The following is a 20,430-nucleotide window of genomic DNA, read 5'->3' as shown; positions in this document are numbered from 1 at the left end:
TGAGTCTCCTGCAGAACAGGAGGCCCTCAGGAAGCAGGTCATGGTGCCCAGCAGTCTTTCACAAAGAATGAGGGGAGGAGAGGGGGGAACCCCAGGGAGGGAGGGTGAAGATCTAGGCCCCCTGGACCAGGGATCTGGACTCTCCAAAAAAGCCTTGGGAAAGGCTGCTGGATTTTGTCAGGCAGAAGGTTGGCAGCTCAGAACCAAAAGCCACACTTTCTCTAGTAGAGCGGACACTGGTGCCTGACCAGGTGGTTTCCTTCTTTTTTTTTTTCTTTTAATTCCAGTTTTAGTACACGGGGAGATGCCAGATGGCGGTGGGCCCTGCTTTCCACAGAGTAATGTACCATCTAAATCATGCCAGAATAGCCTGCCAAGTTAAAAACCTAGCAGATTGTCTACTTGGCAGTATGCAGCTAAGTGTGTGTGCATGCATGCACATACACACACACACGCATGCGTGCACACATGCAAGTTGTATGGATATAGGACTTTTCTGTTAAAAATGTCATATGCAGGATAAGCTATAGGCATGTCTTAGTTTGCTTGAGCTACCATAGTGAGTACCACAGCCTGGGTGGCTTTAACAAAAGAAATAGATTTCCACATGATTCTGGAGGCTAGAAGTCTGAGATCAAGGTATTTGTAGGGTTGGTTTCTGAGGCGTCTCTCCTTGGCTTGTAGATGGCTGCCTTCTCCCTGTGTCTGTGTATTGTCTTCCCTTGGTACGTGTCTGTGTCCAAATCTCCTCTTCTTATAAGGATACCAGTCCTGTTGGATTAAGGCCCACCTTAATGACTTTGTTTTAACTTAATTACCTCTTTAAAGACCCTGTCTCGAAATACAGTCCTATTCTGAGAGACTGTGGGTTAGAACTTCAACATACGAATTTCAAGGAGACAAAATTCAGTCTGTAACAAGGCCTCAGTGGATTTTTCATTATTTTCGGCTCTGAATAAATGTAATCACTTGAGAAAGACTGGTGGCTTGGGTATATTTAAAAATATAACTGCTTTATTTAGAAAGTATTCATGGAGATCCCTTACTTATATGCAGGCTCAAGGGTTACAAAGTTAAGTGTGGCGTGGTTTGTGCCTTCACAGAGTTTAGGTGGGAAAGTACACAACTAGATCATGGGAGCAATGGTCAAAGAGGTAATGAACACTTTTGAAACTCCCACAGAAGTACCAGTAACATCTCTTTCTGAGAACTGTGATACAAAATTAATAGAGTAATTTTTTTTTAATAGAGTAATTTTTAATTTTTATTTTTTTAAGACTTTCATTTATTCATGAGAGACACACACACAGAAAGAGAGAGAGAGAGAGAGAGAGAGGCGCAGAGACACAGGCAGAGGGAGAAGCAGGCTCCATGCAGGGAGCCTGATGTGGGACTTGATCCCGGGACTCCAGGATCACGCCCTGGGCCAAAGGCAGGTGCTAAACCACTGAACCACCCAGGGATCCCTTAATAGAGTAATTTAATTGCATGTGTTTTTTTTCTCAAGATGCCAAATTAAACCATAGAAATTTAGGGATGGTAGGGACCTGAAAGCTGCCTTCTGATCCAACTCCTCCCATATGCCACAGAGGTTGAGATGGAGTATAGACCCATGAGGTGCATGCCAAGGGTCACACAACTGAGCAGAGCCTAGAACTCATGCTAGAGTCAGAATTAGCTTCTCCCAGATATCCTGCCCTTTCTAGCCTTATTAAAAATATGTGTGAAGTTCCTAGATCAATAATGTGTGATTCAGGGAAGCAGTGGCATGGTGGCAAGTGACGCGGAAGTCCGAGGGTAGCCCTCTAAAAGTGAAATGTTAAGACTCTCCAAAGTGGGAAGTAAGTATTTTGAATCTCTTTTTATAGTAAATTATCTTATGGCTAAACCCTCTCCTTTTAGCTGTCAGTGTTTGTTTTTATGATGGATAAATTAATTCTCCAGCACCTCTGGGAAATAGTTTGTTTTTGGAACTCTTTATTTTTATTTTTTTTAAGGATTGTATTTATTTATTTGAGAGAGGATGAGTCAGAGACAGAAAGAGAGAAAACGAGCAGTGGGGAAAGACAGGGGGGGGGAAACAGACTCCCCACTGAGCAGGGAGACCGACATGGGACTCGATCCCAGGACCCCAGGATCATGACTTGAGCTGAAGTCAGGTGCTCAACCAACTGAGCGACCCAGGAGTCCTGTTTTTGAAACTCTTTAGAACAGAATGCTCAAATGCTACCATGTACAACCTTTTCTGTAAGTTAATTATATCTTGGTCCTAAAAGGATATTCAGAGAGTTTTTAGAAGTATTTTATTTAAAAAAATTGTTATCCATCGTAAAAACAAACACTGACAGCTAAAAGGAGAGGGCTTAGCCATAAGATAATTTACTATAAAAAGAGATTCAAAATACTTACTTCCCACTTTGGAGAGTCTTAACATTTCACTTTTAGAGGGCTACCCTCGGACTTCCGCGTCACTTGCCACCATGCCACTGCTTCCCTGAATCACACATTATTGATCTAGGAACTTCACACATATTTTTAAGGTTTTATTCATTTTGCCTCATATCTGAGGAATAATGAATTTTACATGTTTGGATTAGTTATTTTTATGTTTGTCTTTATTTGCATCTTAAGAATTACATATCCTAGTCTCTGATCCTGGTGTTCTGAATTGATTGAAGAAGTTCATATTCACCATTCCTGTGCCATTTGTGATTTCCAGAATCATTATCAAATTCCTGCAGAATTTTTATACTTTTAGACTGAGTATTATTAGTAAATCCAGTGTGTTTATAATCCTGACCTTGTTTTTTTTCCTCACTGTGAGTCTTTCTTAAAATGCCATAACCAGGCACACATCTGCCTAGTAGGGCACCTGGGCCACAGATTCACACGAGAGCCAGATAATGCTTTCACTGCAATGCCCATCCCAAGAATGTTTAGCATGGATCAGCATTTGGAAGCATAGTATGTTGAGCTGAGGCCTGCAGTGTCCACTCTCACTGGTAATGGGGTCATTCCATCTGGTGTATATTTCCATAGAAGGAGATGCTCCTGTGAAAGGTGCATGCTGGTGGGCTTGCTTCTAATGCTATACTCTTGCTGAAGATGGACACGGCCACATGTGTCCACCTTCCTATCCCAGCCAGTTGAACTACACTTTGTCGCATTTGCTTATAAAGGCTGTGAATCATAGCCTCCCTTTGAACTAGTATCTAAGATAAGCAATTTCCTAGGATGCCTGAGTGGCTCAGTGGTTGAGCATCTACCTTTGGCTCAGGGCATGATCCTGGGATCCCGGGATCAAGTCCCCATATCGGTCTCCCTAAAGGGAGCCTGCTTCTCCCTCTGCCTGTGTCTCTGCCTCTGTGTGTGTGTGTGTGTGTGTGTGTCTCATGAATAAGTAAATAAAGTCTTATAAATAATAAAATAAAATAAAATAATAAAATAAAATAAAATAATAAAATAAAATAAATAAAATAAAATAAAATAATAAAATAAAATAGACAATTTCTTTACTACCACAGTTGGACCTGCGGAGTTTGGATTGATTACATATGACTGTGCAGATTCAAGTGTTCCATGGGTGACATGTGCTTGGAATTTACAATAAGTAGTTTTCAGGAGGAAAATATAAAACAGACCTTGTCAAGGCCTACTAAGGAGTTCCCAATTCTGAACCCCACTCTGCCTCCAGGCTCAACACATTTTAGGTGTTTCTTTTCTATCACTTATATTTAGTAGCTGTAATTTCAGCAGACTTTTTTTGAATTTCCTCTCCTCCCACATTGAATCCAGCCAAATTGCTAGCATTCCACAGGTGTATTTCATGGAAGTTGGAAAATGTGGCATAGGATAGGATGAATATATAACCTTAGGTGTTTAGCTGTCAACCATTTCCTGCCTCAATTGAGCAAGGAAAGAGTGTTCAACTGAAAAGCAGGCAAAGAATGGTATGGTTCTTGTCCTAAATAGACTGCCTACACTTCTCCTAACTGTGTTTGTAACCAGTGTACACACATGATGGCAGAATGTGAATATCCATACCTCCATCCATGAGCACAGGTTTGGAGCAGTTGTTCACTATGCACAGAGCACAGAGGAGATATGCAAGTGGCATAGATGGTGTACCATCAGCCTTGAAGCTGATATAGTCCTGGGAGGAAGAAGACAGCCTGGCAGCTGGGCACAGTTAAAGAACAATGAAAGAGATGTATGTGTGAGCTCCAAAATGATAGATCAATGTGGAGGTTTGGGTGGAACTTGACCTGGAAGGATGCCACATTTAGGGAGAAAACAATGAGCATGAGGTGGGAGAAAGAGCTCATGCCCAGGGAAGGCCAGGAAAATGAAGTTTATTAGCTAATAGACTTATTTATTGTATCTCAGTGAGCCATAATATAGCTTGTAGGAAAGAGAGTTCTCTAACCCCTAAGGAGTGGAAGAACACAGTAAGAAAAAGAGAACTAAACATTTGAATGCTCCCTTGCACAAGAAGCAGTGATTTGGGTAGCAGCCGCTGTTGTGGCCCAGACAAGATGTGATGGATGTGGTGGAGCCTGTCGCTGGTGTCTACAGACTGGCTGTTAGCAGCGGGGCTCCTAGGGCCCTTCTCAGCACTGCTGAATGTTGAGATCTCTCATCAGGGAGATCCCACTCAGGCCAGGGGTCGGGTGGCAGGAGCCAAGCAGCCAGCAGGACGGCACAGAGGGGTGGGGCTCACAGCAGGGGTGGGGGGCATGGGGCACAGCAGGTCCGCTGAAGGGGGCTGATCTGGTGTGGATAGGCACTAGGCAGGCAGACCCTACATTTCAGCATTGGTCGGAGGAGCAGATGGTGGTGACCACTGGGGATGCCGCAACAGCCCCAGGAGGAGATCTCACTGCAGGACATGGTCAGGAGTAGGGGTTTTGTCTGGCTGACAAGTGTCTCATGTCTCAGTGTCCCCTCCTCTGAACTAGCGCTTCTATACTCACCACCTTGCACAGCAGCCTATTATCCTAGATCATTTTCTTCCATTTCACTGTATAGTAATCCCTATAACAACGTCTAATTACTTTGGTCTTTGTCACCTTGAGATGTGTCTTACCTCGCTGTCCTGTTGCCAAATTAGGACTCCAGATAATAGCTATTTGTCACGGCAGGGAGAGCTTCATTTCATCTTCAAAAGCACTGAGTTGACCCCTAATCACTGAGCAGCTTGGCTGGCTGGTTGGTGTGTTAATTATCCACCATTCTTCACCACATTTTCTTTCTTTTTAGTAAAAACTTTTTGTTATAGAAATTTTTAAGTAAACATGAAAGAGAAAAGTTTGATGAGTCTTATGTACTGAAGCTGTCACTCATCTTTAACAGTTACTGGCATGCTGCCATTGTGACTTTATATATCCACCTTCACACTGTTTTTAGAGTATTTTAAAAGCAATCACCAAATATTTTATCATTTCATCTGCAAAAACTTGAGTGTGTCATCTTTAATGGAGAAAGCCTTTGAAAGAGGTGTAAACACTACCATTATAACATTCAACAAAGTCAGCCACATTTCTTCCTTATCATCGGACACCCCATCTGTATTCAGTTTTCTCAGTGTCTCAAAATGCCATTTTACAGTTGGCTGGTCTGAATCAGGATCTAAACATAGTCTGCACATTGCATGTGGTTGGTATATCTCTGAAGTTTCTTGGATTTTCAAACTGTTCCTTCTCCATTTGTTTGTTTTGTAATGCAGTGTATTTGTTGAAGTAGATGGGCCATTTGTCCTGCAGAATTTCCCACATTGTAACCTTGCAGTGTTATGTGGCATGGTCCTTTGTCCTCCATGGTTCCTGTAAGCTAGTAGTGATGTTGAGGCTCAATTTGACCTAGGTTTGATTTGCTTTTGGGCAAGGATACTTCATAACTGGTACAACCGCATCACATCGGGAGTCATACGGTTTTGATAATAGTGACTAATAGGTTAAGTGGTGCCCACCCCACCATCCATATAGAATTTCCCACCCACTTTTCATGATGTAAGTGGCTTCATGACTAAGCTCCATTATGAAGGCCTTAGGTATTTCTTAAGAGACCTTTTTTAAGGAGTAGCCAGCTTAGGTAGCAAGCAGTCATGCCTGGTGGTTCAAGGTGGCTGGCTTGGGGTCCAGGAAACTGGTCATCTATTAAAGATGACCCCTCAGGATATAGTTATTGCTTACATATATAGAACAAAATTCCTTTGGGATTTCTAATTTTACAGTTCTATTTTGAATGTAGGTAAACTTCAAATACTTATTATCTGATCCCTCCCTCACTGGATTCTTGAGTTTATAAATTTACAAAGATTGTCTTATTATTGGTTTGAGAATTGAGATTATCATAAAGCTGGCACTTCAAAATTCATAATAGGTTCTGGTGTTTAATGCATAAAATAATGCATGCTTTCATGTCAGAAATAATTAGATTTCAATTCTAGTTTTAGAAAATAGTATTTTTTTGATATTGGGATGCTGGTTTGGCTGTTGCAAAACAGACCAAATAAGGCAAAAGGTTCAAAAGGTTTCTCTTTTGGAAAATTATAAGCCAGTAGGAAGCACTGAGAGTGGGGGAGCTTGTCCCTTGGGGTCATTCAGGACTCAAGCTCCTTCCCAGTTATCCAGCCCTGGGTGTCACCCTCAGTCGTATGGTTGAAAAGCTGGCTCACCCACTACCCCATATTCCAGGCAGTGCTAAAGAAGACTTGCAAAACAAGCAACCCCTTTTATGGACATGGCTGGGAAAGGCATAATCTTCCTCTTATAGCCTATTGGCCAGAACTCAGTCACATGGCCCTTCTCTGGCCTCAAGTTAGGCTAGGAAATAGAGTCTCTACCTGGACAGCAGTGTGTACCTGTGAAACCCGGAGGTTTCACCACTAAAAGGGAGAAGGAAATGAAGGATACTTACATTCACTTAGTACTTATTCAATCTAAGTTTCAGTTTTCTCATTTGTAAAATGGGGATGAAAATACCCCCTCTCCCCACCCTGTTGAAGCTGTTAGAATCACATGCGTGAGTGGATAAATATCATGAGGCATCTAATTCAGACCCCTTCACATTTCATGTTCCCAGTAATTTTTCTCATTTATTGGGCACCTGGGTGAGTGATTGGAAGCAAAGTGTCAAAGAGCAGAAAGAACACAGTTCTTGGCCTCATGGTGGATCTGGGTTTGAATCTTTGTTACTTGTTAGTTGTGTGACTGAAGACACATTTATCTGACCTCTGCAACTGTCTGTGAAATGGGGGTTAAAACTCTTAAGAATTTTTTTAAAAAGCACATAAAAACATGTACTGGTGCAGCGCCCGATGTGTGGAAGATCTACAGTCCATGATAGCTAATTGCTGAGAGCTGTGTGTAATTTCATCAGGAAGCGTTCCTGATGGGAAAAAAGATTATGTAAAGTTAATTTGAAGAGGAGTATTTCTAAGCAGATTCAACTGATGACATACAGTCTCTAATCTGTTTCTTTTCCATTTGAATACCTGAAGCTTAAACCTGAGCCCCTGTTTTCTAAAGAGATTTTTGAGAGGTACAAGTGTTCAAGCCACCAAAAGTATCCAGATGAGAATCTGGGAGTAGAGGCATAACTCCACATTTTTACAAGTACCTCCAAGGGGATCTTTCTCAGGCTGAAATTCAGGGTCTTAGGTCTAATGCACACCAGTTATTTGAAGTATCAAAATACCTGTATTTTGAGAGAAGAAAGAATAATTTATCTCATTTTAGATAAATAAGATTAGAGCTCTGTATTTTTTTAAAAAATGAACTCAGGGATGAGATATTTTTCCCCCCAGAGGGCTGCAACTTTAAAAATAATACACATTTGTTCTAAATTCTTAGTTATTGCGAAACCAGAGATTTCCTGCATCCTATCATCACGCAGTGGAAACGGTTGTGAATATGCTGATGCCGCACATCACTCAGAAGTTTCGAGATAACCCAGAGGCGTCCAAAAACGCAAATCACAGTCTTGCTGTGTTCATCAAGGTAAGGACCTCAGGCCGCAGAGAGTGTCAGTCAAGTGGCAAAAATGTTCATTCCAGCAATGACTGCTGGAAGGTGCTCAGTCCATGCCAAGGGCACATTTTTATGCTAAAGGATAAACTTAATAACAGTAAATGCTGATTTCAACCCAACTTTCAAAAAAAAAAAAACAAAACAAAACCTGGGACCTAAATACTTACCTTTCTGGCTTGTTTCTTCTCTGCAGAGATGTTTTACCTTCATGGACAGGGGCTTTGTCTTTAAGCAGATCAACAACTACATCAGCTGTTTTGCTCCTGGAGACCCGAAGGTAGTGTGTATGTTACCCACTGTTCTGTCTCGTTGATGGACATCCAGAAACCCACCCTTTCCCTGGGCTCACATCACAGTTTTCTTTCTGTCCCAGAGGCACTCTTGTCCTCTTTTTTGGAGATACTAACTAGTACTAACTAGTAATTGCATTAGTGTCTAAGGTATTAGGGATGGAGTAATTCTGAGTTTAAAATAAACATACTTACTGATTTTCTCATAAATAACTGAAAAGACTTCTCAACTGCAAAATTAAAAGTATAAAAAAGGGTTGCAAATCATAGTTTATTTAACAAGGTAATAGAAGTAACCATGTAGTCTTTCTCTGGTAGAATTATCTATCTCCTCTCTAGCCTGTCTATTTTAAAGCTCTGCCTTACTCATTTTTTTATTGTATTAAGTCTTTTTCTATAAGTCGTCTGAAATCCTTTTTGAAGCAGGAGGAGCATAAATAATAAATGTCCTAAGTCAATGGAGGACATTGTCTAATGAAATTAATGTGTTCTCAGTTTTCAAACAAATGCCTACTGCCATTCTAAAATCTATAACATAGCCCAGACCATGCAGTTTTAAGAGAGTCAAGAAGCTAACAACTGAGTATATGATTTCTAATGGGTTTTTAGCATACTGTATAAAGTATTCAGTGAGGCATTTAACACTCACTAACCATTGTTTCCTGCAGACCCTCTTTGAATACAAGTTTGAATTTCTCCGTGTGGTGTGCAATCATGAACATTATATACCTTTGAATTTACCGATGCCATTTGGAAAAGGCAGGATTCAGAGATACCAAGGTAATCTATCTTTACATACAGTAATCTGAGTCTCTTCACAAAAAGCCATTCATTTTATTTTATTTATTTATTTTAATTTATTATTATTTTTTAAAGATTTTATTTATTCATGAGAGACACAGAGAGAGAGAGAGGCAGAGACACAGGCAGAGGGAGAAGCAGGCCCCATTCAGGGAGCTCGAGGAGGGACTCCATCCCAAGTCTCCAGGATCACACCCTGGGCTGAAGGCGGCACTAAACCGCTGAGCCACCCGGGCTGCCCAAAGCCATTCATTTTTAATAAAAAAAGAGAAATGATTCAGATATGATGTTAGAATTTTCTGATTATTTTTGTTGATTAATTTTTTTTCTTGTTAACTTTCCATTTAAAAAACTATAGATAAGATGTTAATGGGAACTTACTTGTCAGCAAACTTATTAGACTGTAGGTCATGTCATTGTGAGTTTTTTTCATTGAAAAATTCCTTTGCTTAAATAGAAATCCATTTTACTTACTGTAGTTTATTTTTTATTTGTTTCACTTTTCCTTTTTTCTTATGAATTAGCTTTTCTTTCACCAACTGTGGAGTCAAATGACACTCCTGTAGGTAGGTGTGGGGTGTGATGCTTGCTTTCTTGCATTTTCCTCCTTTAAAAGAAAAGGAATGCAAGTCATTGCTGAAATGCTTACATATGCTTTTCATTTAGGCACTTCCCATATAGTTGGATCTGTTTTTAAATTCATGATAAACCAGTGAATTTATTCTCACTGTAGCTAAGAGACTGCTGTAACATCCCTGGGAGGCATCTGGGTTTTGCTCCTGGGGTCACTAGGTCATGTAGGATATCTCTTTAAGAGGCAAAGCAAACAAAATGCCCTGCTTTGCTCCAAAACTGTATTATTCCACCATTTGCATAGTCCTTGTCTGTAGTGGTGGCAGTCACCTAAATCACAAGCTTTCCACATGCATTTTATGCTTGCATGTTGAGTCTTTAACTGTTCTGTATCTTAAAGTTTGAAGAGAGTAAACTCTTAGAGATTTCTTTGTCTTCAGTATGTCAGATGAATCAAATTAGTATGTCAGGTCTGTCAAGTAATACTACTGAGTTTAGTGGCTTGTATGTGCCTGCAGTTAATTAGTTAGGCTAAAAGAGAGGAAATGCAGAAGGATGCTGCCAAACTATTAATGACACCTCAAATCAATGGCCTCTGAAACTCAGAGAGAAACACACAAAAGCATTCATTCAGAGACATAAATATCTTTCCCCAAGATAGACTTGAACAGCCCTTTAAGCAGCAAGAAGGGGAGCAGGGGCCCTGGAGTTGGCATTCATGCATTCAACAAGTATTTACCTGGCACCAGGCATGCAGAGGATGCATGTGACTTTGGGAGGCAGTCATGGACAAGGATGAAAATCCCTGGCTGTTTTACCTAAGTGAAGTATGTGTGGTGTTAGTGATGAGGACTGAGGAGAGAAAACTAAAGCAAGCAGGGGGGTGGGTATGAAGTGGGCAACAGAGCATCTGCAACAGAGTGGCCAGGAAAAGCCTTACCACGAAGGTGGCTTTGAGGTGTTAGTCTAAAGAAAGCCAGGGATTGTGCATCCTGGGTTGAGGGAACAACCGGGTATTTGGCATCCTGAATCCAACCAGGCCCACCTATCTGGTCCTACTTCCCGCTGCTCCCCACACATCAGACACTCCTGCTGATTCCCTGCTCCTCAAATATGGCATGCCCACCCCTGGCACTCAGCCCCCACAGCCACCTCTCTGGGGAATCTTCTTCTTCCTCCCCAGAGAGGCACTCAGCACCTCTTACGTAGAGCCTTCCTTATCTCCTCCCAACCTCTCCCAGGACCCCGACTGCACTCCAGACCTTGTCCCACTCCCCTCACCTTGCAGTCAATGACTAGCCCACCTGTCTTTGGAGATTGTGACTCTTTCCCTTTCTTCTCTCGGGACACTAGGGATAGTCCTTTCTACCCTGTGGCTGGGCGGTGAATGTGTGCTGCTGCCTGCCTTTCCTGGGACCCCGCAGGGCCCTATTGTTTATCCCGTAGAACTGAGGGACATGAAATCCTTCAGGTTCCCAGCCGACTCATACATGCTCTTAGGAGATCGTCGGGGTGTTTGGTACCAAGAGGGGCTGCCCTAGGCAGGGGAGTGTGGGTCACCTATAGATAACGTACCTTACGACAGTGGAGTCCCATGTTTTCAGCATTCTGCATCCACTCCCTCCTCAACTCTTTCCCCCTTCTCTGCATGCACACACATGCACAGTTAGCCCATAGTTTTTTTTTCTAAGAGTTTTATGTGAATTCAAGCTGTGCACTGTCATGCGGGTAAACTGAGCTTAAAAAAACCATACAAGGGACATGATTATTCTGGAAAGATAAATACTCTTTCCCTTGCTTCTGCAAAGGACTTGGGTCAGTATTTTGGATAGGTTTAGAAGGAACTAATATGGACTCAAAGCCAAAGAAAGGGTCTATAGATTTTCCTCTAGTAATGGATTCAGTATAAGAATTCAGATCCTAGCTACAGCTTACTGAAAGGTATATTTAAGCTTTAGAGTGATGTGTAGCCGCTTGTATTCACCCTCCTTCAGTAGATTTCATGTTTCCTTCTATCTGTTCTTCAGAAGAGCTTTCAGTTTTTTATCGTTTAGCTTGCTGATGACTAACTAGTTTAGTTTGGTTCTTTGTGAATTTCAGTTTTAGTTTACATTAGTTTTTGTTAACTTGCTTTTAGAGGTGCAGAAGTATGGGGTATATTTTTTATTTTTATTTATTTTTTTATTTTTTAAAGATTTTATTTATTTATTCATGACAGACACAGAGAGAGATTGAGAGAGAGGCAGAGACACAGGCAGAGGGAGAAGCAGGCTCTATGCAGGGAGCCTGATGTGGGACTCGATCCTGGGTCTCCAGGATCACGCCCTGGGCTGAAGGCAGGTGCCAAACTGCTGAGCCACCCAGGATCCCCGAGTACATTTTTTAAAATTCTAGGTTAAATAAGTTCTTCATTCATGGATAGTAACATAAAGAGGTTATTTGCTAACTTGTTCATTTTAAACACATTGGGTTTTAATGAGAGTATATAGGCTTTCATGACCGGGAAACAGATTAATGAACTCAAGCAGTAAAAAATATTTTAATAGACCATATGTATTTATTGTTTCTTTAATGATATGTGTGTTATGTACAAATTACTTCTCTATAATGTCCATTAGACAATAACTTTATTTTTTATCTTGACTTCGATCATAAAATTTCATTTGTAATATAATATGTTTTATGTTGTAAAAATTGGTACTAAAACAATTTACTAACTTAATATTTATGTAAGATGTATTGTCTTCTGAAATCAAAATCCAGTGTAATTATCTATGTTTACATTTAAGAGTTGAGGTGATAAGAAATAGAGCAGTATTTTAGATAATTGACCCTTTCCCCTCTGAAGCTAAATCTGATCATCTGTTGACATACAGGGTGGGCTGAATACAGAGGGTGGGTTTGGCTTTTATGTTATTCAAAGTACATGGTAGCTTCTGTAATTGAAGCAGTTTCTATCCTCATTTCAGATCTCCAGCTTGACTACTCACTAACAGACGAGTTCTGCAGAAACCACTTCTTGGTGGGACTGTTACTGAGAGAAGTGGGGACCGCCCTTCAGGAGTGTAGGGAGGTCCGGCTGATTGCCATCAGTGTGCTCAAGAACCTGCTGATAAAGCACTCTTTTGATGACAGATATGCTTCAAGGGTGAGTAGACTCCAATGGAAGGAAATATGGATTGTTAAATGTCCTTTATTTTAAGTAATATAAAGAAAGTAACCAATTAGAAAATTAGTGGTTGGTAACAGCACTAAGACTCTTCTCTGTTTACACACTAAAATCTAATAGTAGTCTTTATAGGAAGGATTCAAATGCAGGAGATGGCCAATGCCAGCTCAGTCCATCATTAAATTCTCAGAGCCATGGGATCGCTTTACGCTGTGTGCCTTTGTTTCAGAGCCATCAAGCAAGGATAGCCACTCTCTACCTGCCTCTGTTCGGTCTGCTGATTGAGAACGTCCAGCGGATCAACGTGAGGGATGTGTCACCCTTCCCTGTGAACCCTGGCAGTGTACGTAAGCATACATACCTAGACATGGCCTGCATTTGTTTCCTGTGGCTGCTGTAACCAGCAACACAGATGGAGTAGCCAAAAACAAGGGAAATTCATTCTCTCATAGTCAGGAGGCCAGAAGTCCCAAATCAGGATATCCACAGTGTTGGTTCCTTCTGGAGGCTGTGTGTGAAAAATCTGTTCTGTTCTGTGCCTTTCTTCTAATTTCTGGTGCTTGCTTGGAATCCTTGCATTTGGGCAGCCCAGGTGGCTCAGTGGTTTAACGCTGCCTTCAGCCGCGGGGTGTGATCCTGGAGACCCGGGATCGAGTCCCACGTCAAGCTCCCTGCATGGAGCCTGCTTCTCCCTCTGCCTGTGTCTGTGCCTCTCTCTCTCTCTGTGTGTGTGTCTCATGAATAAATAGAATCTTCAAAAATAAATAAATAAATAAATAAATAAATAAATAAATAAATAAATAAATAATCCTTGCATTCTATGGCTCATGGCTACATTATAACAATTTTGGCCTCTGTCTTCACATGGTCTTCTTCCTGGTGTGTATCTGTATCTCTAATGTCCTCTCCTTTTCTTAAAAGAACACCAGTGATTGGATGCAGGTCTCCTAATCCAGGATGACTTCATTTTACTTTCCATCTTAATCACATCTACAAAGATCCTCTTTCCAACATTCTGAGGTTCTGGCTGGATATGAATTTGGGAGGAACACTATTCAACCCAGGACACACCCATTCTTTTTTATTTTGCCACTAAAACCATAATAATCCATAGTACTCTTGATTAATTGCATTTTTTACTAAGATGGGGTCAGTAAGTAAACCTTCAACTCTTAGACTGAAAATTATATTAAAACCATGCTTGGGCCATATCTTGTAAGACAAAGGGACCTTCTCTGTATATTCAACAAAAATTTATGGGGAGAGGAAGTTTAAAAAAAAAGCGTAGTTCTAACCTGTGTACTGTGAGAACTCAGCGCTAGCTCTAGTTCTGATAGTAACATGCTGCACAGTCTTGGGAAAGCCACATCTTTGCACTAAAGTTTCTCTGAATCTGCCTGCTTTTCAGATCTGAATAAGTAATTCAGAGCATAATTCTACCTCTTTGTACTTCTTTAATCCTGAGAAAATCACCAAAGTAAAATTCCTTTTATGACAGAACTTCAAAATTAACATAATTTCTTCACTGACTAAGAGTTCACATGAAGCTGCAAGCTTGCAGAACTTTACAATGCTGCTGTCGTAAGTTACTGTTGCTCACTGGAGAGGATTTCCGATGTGAGAGAAGAACCAGTGTTCCAGTTAGAAAAAGCATCACAGCAAAAAAACAATCGCAGGAAATGTTGGGCATCAGAGCTCTGGAAAGGGAACATGATAGACCTTCTGGAGCAGAAAATAGAGACTTCATAGACCAGGCCTGCTCTGCCCACAGATCTGTGCCCCATCTCATCCATCTATCATATCAGCCCCTCCATCCTGCACACCATGCTCCTGCTTCCCCCATGTTGTGCATCTGACTGGCCAGGCTCTTGTGTCCTGTGCTGGCACCTGCCCTCACATGCTGAGAACAGCTGATGACTCTTTTGAAGTCATCTTTGGTTACTTCTTCTTTCTCTCCCCTTGGACAGACTGTGAAAGAGGAATCGCTCCTGCTGCCAGCTGCAAACCCACTGGTAACGCCACAGAAGCCTGGGATCGCACTAGACAACAGCCTACACAAAGATCTCTTTGGCGCCATCTCTGGCATAGGTAAGGCTCCCTGCTCTGCTTCCCTCTGGTCTGATTCTGAGAGGGCCTTCATTGACAGGGTGGGAGCCTCTCCGACATTCACAGCAGGACCTCGGAGTCTGAGTTTCTGCTTGGAATATTCTTTTCCTGGTTTTGATATTAATGAATGAAACCCCTCAACTCTACCTTGAAATATAGACCCCCCCCAAATTCTCACGCATTGCTGATTCAGTACACCTAATCATTTGTGCTGTTTGCTTGTTATTAATGCTTAAGTTAATTTATCATTTTAAACTTTCAAATTGGAGTTTTTGGAAAGGAGTTCTTAGAAAAGGAATATCTTTGCAGGTGTGTGTGGGGGGAATGTGGGTAGAATTTATTTGTGGTGATAGTGATTTTGGTGAAATGTGATAGAATAATTACTGAGGAGATAGTGGTCTGTGGCAAGAATACAATTCTAAAATTGGTTTTCTAAAATCTTCTTTCCTAGAATATTTTTCTTTCTGACATAATGTAAGAGCAACCCCCACAGGGAAGAAAACAGATGGCATAAATCAAGATTCAAATTGAGTAGTGCTCTGTAAGAAAATGCCTGAGAAATGTACTTATTAATATTCTGACTAATGAGCACCTGTGCCAACTCTTCATAAACATGATGGTACCAAAAAAAAGTAGATATGTCTTCACAGAATTGTCACAAATATTCACGAGGTTATTCTATATTTATTCCTCTTTTTTACTACATTTTGAATAAATGAAGAGCCTGCTAAGGCCAGTGCTTGGAACACCCAGTAGTAGAATTAACTCACAGGGCAGAATAAAGGGCAGTCCTCTTAGCAATTTAATTTGCAGGAATATTGTTTATTCTGAATTTATCTCCTTACCTTTTGTGTTGTTCTTGATGTCAAGATGCTGTTTCATGCAGGTGATGAAAATGAGAAGAATGTAAAATCAGAAACCCCATACTAATGCCCAAATTTATCCTACAATACCAACCTTTAATCTTACTTACACTTATGTTTACTTTTCATAGTTGTAGTTATCTCATTAGACATCATAAAGATTAAATGCGTTAATTCATGCAGAATGCTCAGAGTAGAGACTGGCACATGGTGTTTGTATGTACCTTTCTCCTGGGGCCCTCACTCCGTCTTCTTTGCCCTGCTCTGCCCACACACCTAGCCACTGTTCCTGGAGCAGGAAAGGGACTTTTGTGGGAAGATTCTTTCTGCAGGAATTCACAGCACTGGCTTTCAAGTCAGACAGAGGTGGTTTTGGATCCAGGATCCATCAATTACTAATTGCCCTGGGTAGCACATCTTTCCTCTTTACCCTCAGTGTCCACATCTCCAAAACAGAGTCATGGCAAGGAGTGGAAAGCTTGTATGACGTGCACAGTGCCTGGCATGGTGATGCTCAGTGTTAATATCTGACTGCCATTATAGCAAGCACAGTTATACATGCTTTGTGATACACTCTTAGGAGCCAATTTCATGACTCTTGGGGTCAGGAATATGTTGAAATCTTAACTCCCTGACCAATACTCTGTAGAATTCAAGACTTCGTGGAAATGATCAAACTAGAATGAGGTAATGCTTTGACTCTGACTTTATTCTCCAACCCTGCATTCACCTTGTTAGGGTGTGGGTTGCCTTGAGAACTTAAGGATGAGCCATTGGGTGTCATTACTAAGACTTGACTTGTATTAATGACCTTGAGTTTCTCTGTGTTCATGACAAAGTTATGAAAAGTATTGGAGACTGAATTAATCCCTTTTCACTCTCTTAAATTCCAAGATCTGATTCCACTTTTCATAGGAATTCACCCTCACAGACTTGTATATCCTCAGGCTTTGTTTCTATTACCTCCATCTTTAAAGACTTAAATCCTTATTCCCTTTTAGGAATGCCTTCCAGAAAAGCCCTCACCCTTGAGCTGGGTTTGCTGGTTTCCTGGTAGCTTGAGCAACTCTTCTTTTATTCACCAAGGAGTTTCCAATTCACTTGAATTCAGATGCTATCCTTCAAGAGCAGGCTTTCTCCTTAAAACTCTTTATTTTGTAGAAATCCTGTTTCCTTACATACTGGGAATTCACCTTCAGCATTGTTTTTAAATGCCTTTGGAATGTAGTACATGAAGATTTCTAGAACTGATTCATTGCCTGGATGAAAACTACCTTGAGATTATATTCGTTTTAAAAGGCACACATTCTTAGGCCTGCTCAGTGTTTTGCATTGGGCTGTCTATACAAAGAAGACGGAGCTGAACCAAACTTCTTTTCATTTTACTTACATGTTAAGACTTTTAAAAGTTATGCACTAGGCTGATACATTAAGTACAAACACACATGCATACCCACCCCATACACAATGGGAACATAGTTCTACTAAACATGTTGATTTTGATTTATTGCATTTCCATCTGTTTGCCTTAGATTAGGACTCCATTTCTGGAACTGAACCTAAAACCCTGAGAATTTAAGGTCTAATTTTACTTTAGTGAAGATTTCTTTCTCATGATCATTATGTTCTACATTAAATATGAAGTCTGGTTATATCAGGAGGACTATAATTATAATTTGGTCATAATGTATGTTTTATCTCTAAGTATAGAAAAAGGCTCATAGTTTTTTCATACCTGTTCCCCATGACAATCAATCACACAGTTTCTGTTCTGGGATGAGGCAGCCTGGGGCCAGTGGTTTACATATTCCAACCGTCATTTATATTTTCAAATTGGCTGGCTCTTCTTAATTTTAATACATTGAATCAGTTTCAGGAATGTTGGTGGTGGATAAACCTGAGTGTTAGGTAGAGGGAGGCATTAACTTAGAGGCATTTCAGGGGCACCTGGGTGCTCAGTCTGTTGAGCATCCAACTCTCGATTTCAGCTCAATTCCTGATCTCAGGGTCTTGAAATTGAGCCTCACTTTGGGCTCCATGTTCAGTGTGGGGTTTGCTTGGGATTCTTTCTCTCCTTCTGCCCCTCCCCCCTTGAGTTACACACACTCTCTCTAAATAAATAAATAGATAAAGCAAATAAATAAAACCTTAAAAAAATAAAGAAGAAGAAATGTCTCCATCTGTGGCAGCTAATTTGCATCCTTAAATCTGAAAATGGCCAGCCTGTTCTGAGGTATTGGGGAACATCTTCGGTGTGGGTGTGGGAGCCTGTGCTTACAGCTTGCTGGAGCACAGTGCCAAAAGGCTCTTCATACAGTGTGCACAGCCAGCCAGGCCTTTCAGCTGGAGGCACGCCTTTTGGTTTAGCGTGGAATGTGCAAGTTTGACAGTTGTTTTAAATTATGTGATATACTGAAGTCTTATCTAAACAGAAAGTCAAGTCAATCTATCACTTTTTAAATTTCCATAGTACCAAGATGGGGGCTGGTTTCTGCCTTCATATGCTGTTTTTTCACGGCTGTCACAAATTTTTTTTTTTTTAACATTTAAAAAAATGTTACTTATTCATGAAAGACACAGAGAGAGGCAGAGACATAGGCAGAGGGAGAAGCAGGCTTCCTGCAGGGAGCCCCATATAGGACTAAATCAGAGGACCCCAGGATCATGACCTGAGCCAAAGGCAGACGCTCAACCACTGAGCCACCAGGTGCCCTGACAAATTTTATTTCTAAGATTTCATTTCTGCTCGTAACTGTTTGTTGCAGAGATTCCCAAACATTCTCCATTCACAGCATGCTTATCATCACACTAATTTTTTTCAAGTCCCCAGGCCAGAATAAACACCCAGCAATTCTGTTTATTAGGTACTTAGAGCCACGTAATGTAATAAGTTCTTATATCTGCACAACTTAATAGGCATTTGAAAAAATACATACATACATTTAAAGAAAAATTATTATTTTTTTAATAACCACAGCTGTTACTAATGGAATGTGTGTGCCTGTTAGGCACTGCCTAGCTTCTCAAATTTGGAATCAGATTGTCACCACCACCTTCATTTCCTGTTACACAATTGATTTTCACCCAGTACTTATTATCATAGCAGCCACCAAATACCTAGCTTCACAAAGATATGACATCATTGGAAGGAACGTAGCATGATGTAGCATTGAAACTGCAGTTTTGGCAGATTCAAGCATCATCGTGTTTTTCTTGAAAATTTAAAACATCCCAAGACACCCCTGTGAGTTTCCTAGGGCACCTCAGCATACAGTGTGAATACTGTGGTTTATTGCATGGCTTCAGTTTTTTATTTGATAGCTGTAGGTAGATTTATCTTTTTTATTTTTAATGTCTTTATCTCATTCTGGAACAACGTGTGTTCCTTTACTCTGAGGAATCAAAGGTGGCTTCACATAAGTGAATTGATGGTTATGTCTGAATGCTTCAGATGATGGTCTAGTTTTTTAAACGTGAGGTAGTTGAATGATACTCTTGAGCCAACTTCCTAACAACAACAAAAATAATAATAATAGTACTAATTGTCATAGAAGCAATTTCCCATAAAGTTCAGTATTTATATTATTCTGCCTCACCAAATCATTGGTCTCGGCTTAATTTCTGTTTAGCTTCTCCATATACAACGTCAACTCCAAACATCAATAGTGTGAGAAATGCTGATTCAAGAGGATCTCTCATAAGCACAGATTCGGGGAACAGCCTTCCAGAAAGGAATACTGAGAAAAGCAATTCCCTGGATAAGGTAATTTCTTTTCATATAACTTCAGTGTTTCTTACAACTAATGGATTTAGCCCAAAGTAAACCATGCTTCATGGTCTGGTGTTCATTAAGTGTGACTTTTATTAGTTTTTTTTTTTTTTAATAATTCAGTTAATCTGGAGTTATTATCAGAGTTGTGATCAGAGGATTATCTAAGGATGGGACCCATCTCCTGAATCTCCTCCCACCCCCTCTAATTCCTGTTTCCAAGATTTCACATCAGGGCAGTGTTTATAATGGAGGACCTTGAGCAAATAGTTTTGGTAGGTTGGACAGGTAGGGAGATCAAAACGCCACTCATTTAGAATCTCCATGATCTGTATGCCAGAGAATATCATTTATACACAGTTAATCCATGCAAGGTATTTGGTCCAGAGCCAGCTCCAGAAAAATGAATTGATTATCTAGATGATTCAGGGATAAGGCTTTATTGGAAACCTGCTCACACTCATATCCCCACCACAACACATCCTCCTTGTATTTAACATATTTTCTTGAAATAATCAAGGGTCAGACTATTTGGACCTTCATGGGAATGGATAAAGCTTGAATTTAAACCTGGAACAATGATAGATTGGTTTTGCCCTAGCCACTGTTTTCCTAAGTTATTTCAGGTTATAGGCAAGCACACATACCAACAAATAGGTGAACCACTCAGGGACGTATTTCTAGTTCTCAGAAGCATGGAAAAGGACCTTCTTGTGCATCATGTTTGTAATCGTACCTGTATTTCTGTGGCTGGCAATGAAACGGTTACCCTTCAGTGCAGTTCTGTTAGAAGCGCGAGCATTTCAGAGTGGGTGTGTGTCATGATGTG

The 20,430-nt window shown here is 40.7% G+C and overlaps 1 protein-coding gene across 34 annotated transcripts in view; it reads left to right on the top strand.

Moving 5' to 3' along the window:
- DOCK9 (dedicator of cytokinesis 9) overlaps positions 1 to 20,430 on the top strand; it is a 279,172-nt gene that overhangs the window by 200,434 nt on the left and 58,308 nt on the right. For 19 of the 34 annotated variants that reach the window (XM_038569938.1, XM_038569936.1, XM_038569928.1 and 16 more), the window contains exons 28-34: positions 7,854 to 8,000; positions 8,224 to 8,307; positions 8,989 to 9,100; positions 12,664 to 12,842; positions 13,093 to 13,206; positions 14,831 to 14,951; positions 19,462 to 19,595. In XM_038569938.1, coding sequence (XP_038425866.1) covers positions 7,854 to 8,000; positions 8,224 to 8,307; positions 8,989 to 9,100; positions 12,664 to 12,842; positions 13,093 to 13,206; positions 14,831 to 14,951; positions 19,462 to 19,595 — 891 coding nt within the window. Of the gene's footprint in view, positions 1 to 7,853; positions 8,001 to 8,223; positions 8,308 to 8,988; positions 9,101 to 9,645; positions 9,688 to 12,663; positions 12,843 to 13,092; positions 13,207 to 14,830; positions 14,952 to 19,461; positions 19,596 to 20,430 lie in introns of all 34 variants that reach the window. The other 15 variants (XM_038569910.1, XM_038569906.1, XM_038569905.1 and 12 more) reach the window with 1 other exon arrangement.

The sequence above is a fragment of the Canis lupus genome, chromosome 22 (genome assembly GCF_011100685.1).
Source record: "Canis lupus familiaris isolate Mischka breed German Shepherd chromosome 22, alternate assembly UU_Cfam_GSD_1.0, whole genome shotgun sequence".
Classification (NCBI taxonomy): Eukaryota; Metazoa; Chordata; class Mammalia; order Carnivora; family Canidae; genus Canis; species Canis lupus.
This window is presented reverse-complemented; position numbering and strand designations above follow the sequence as displayed.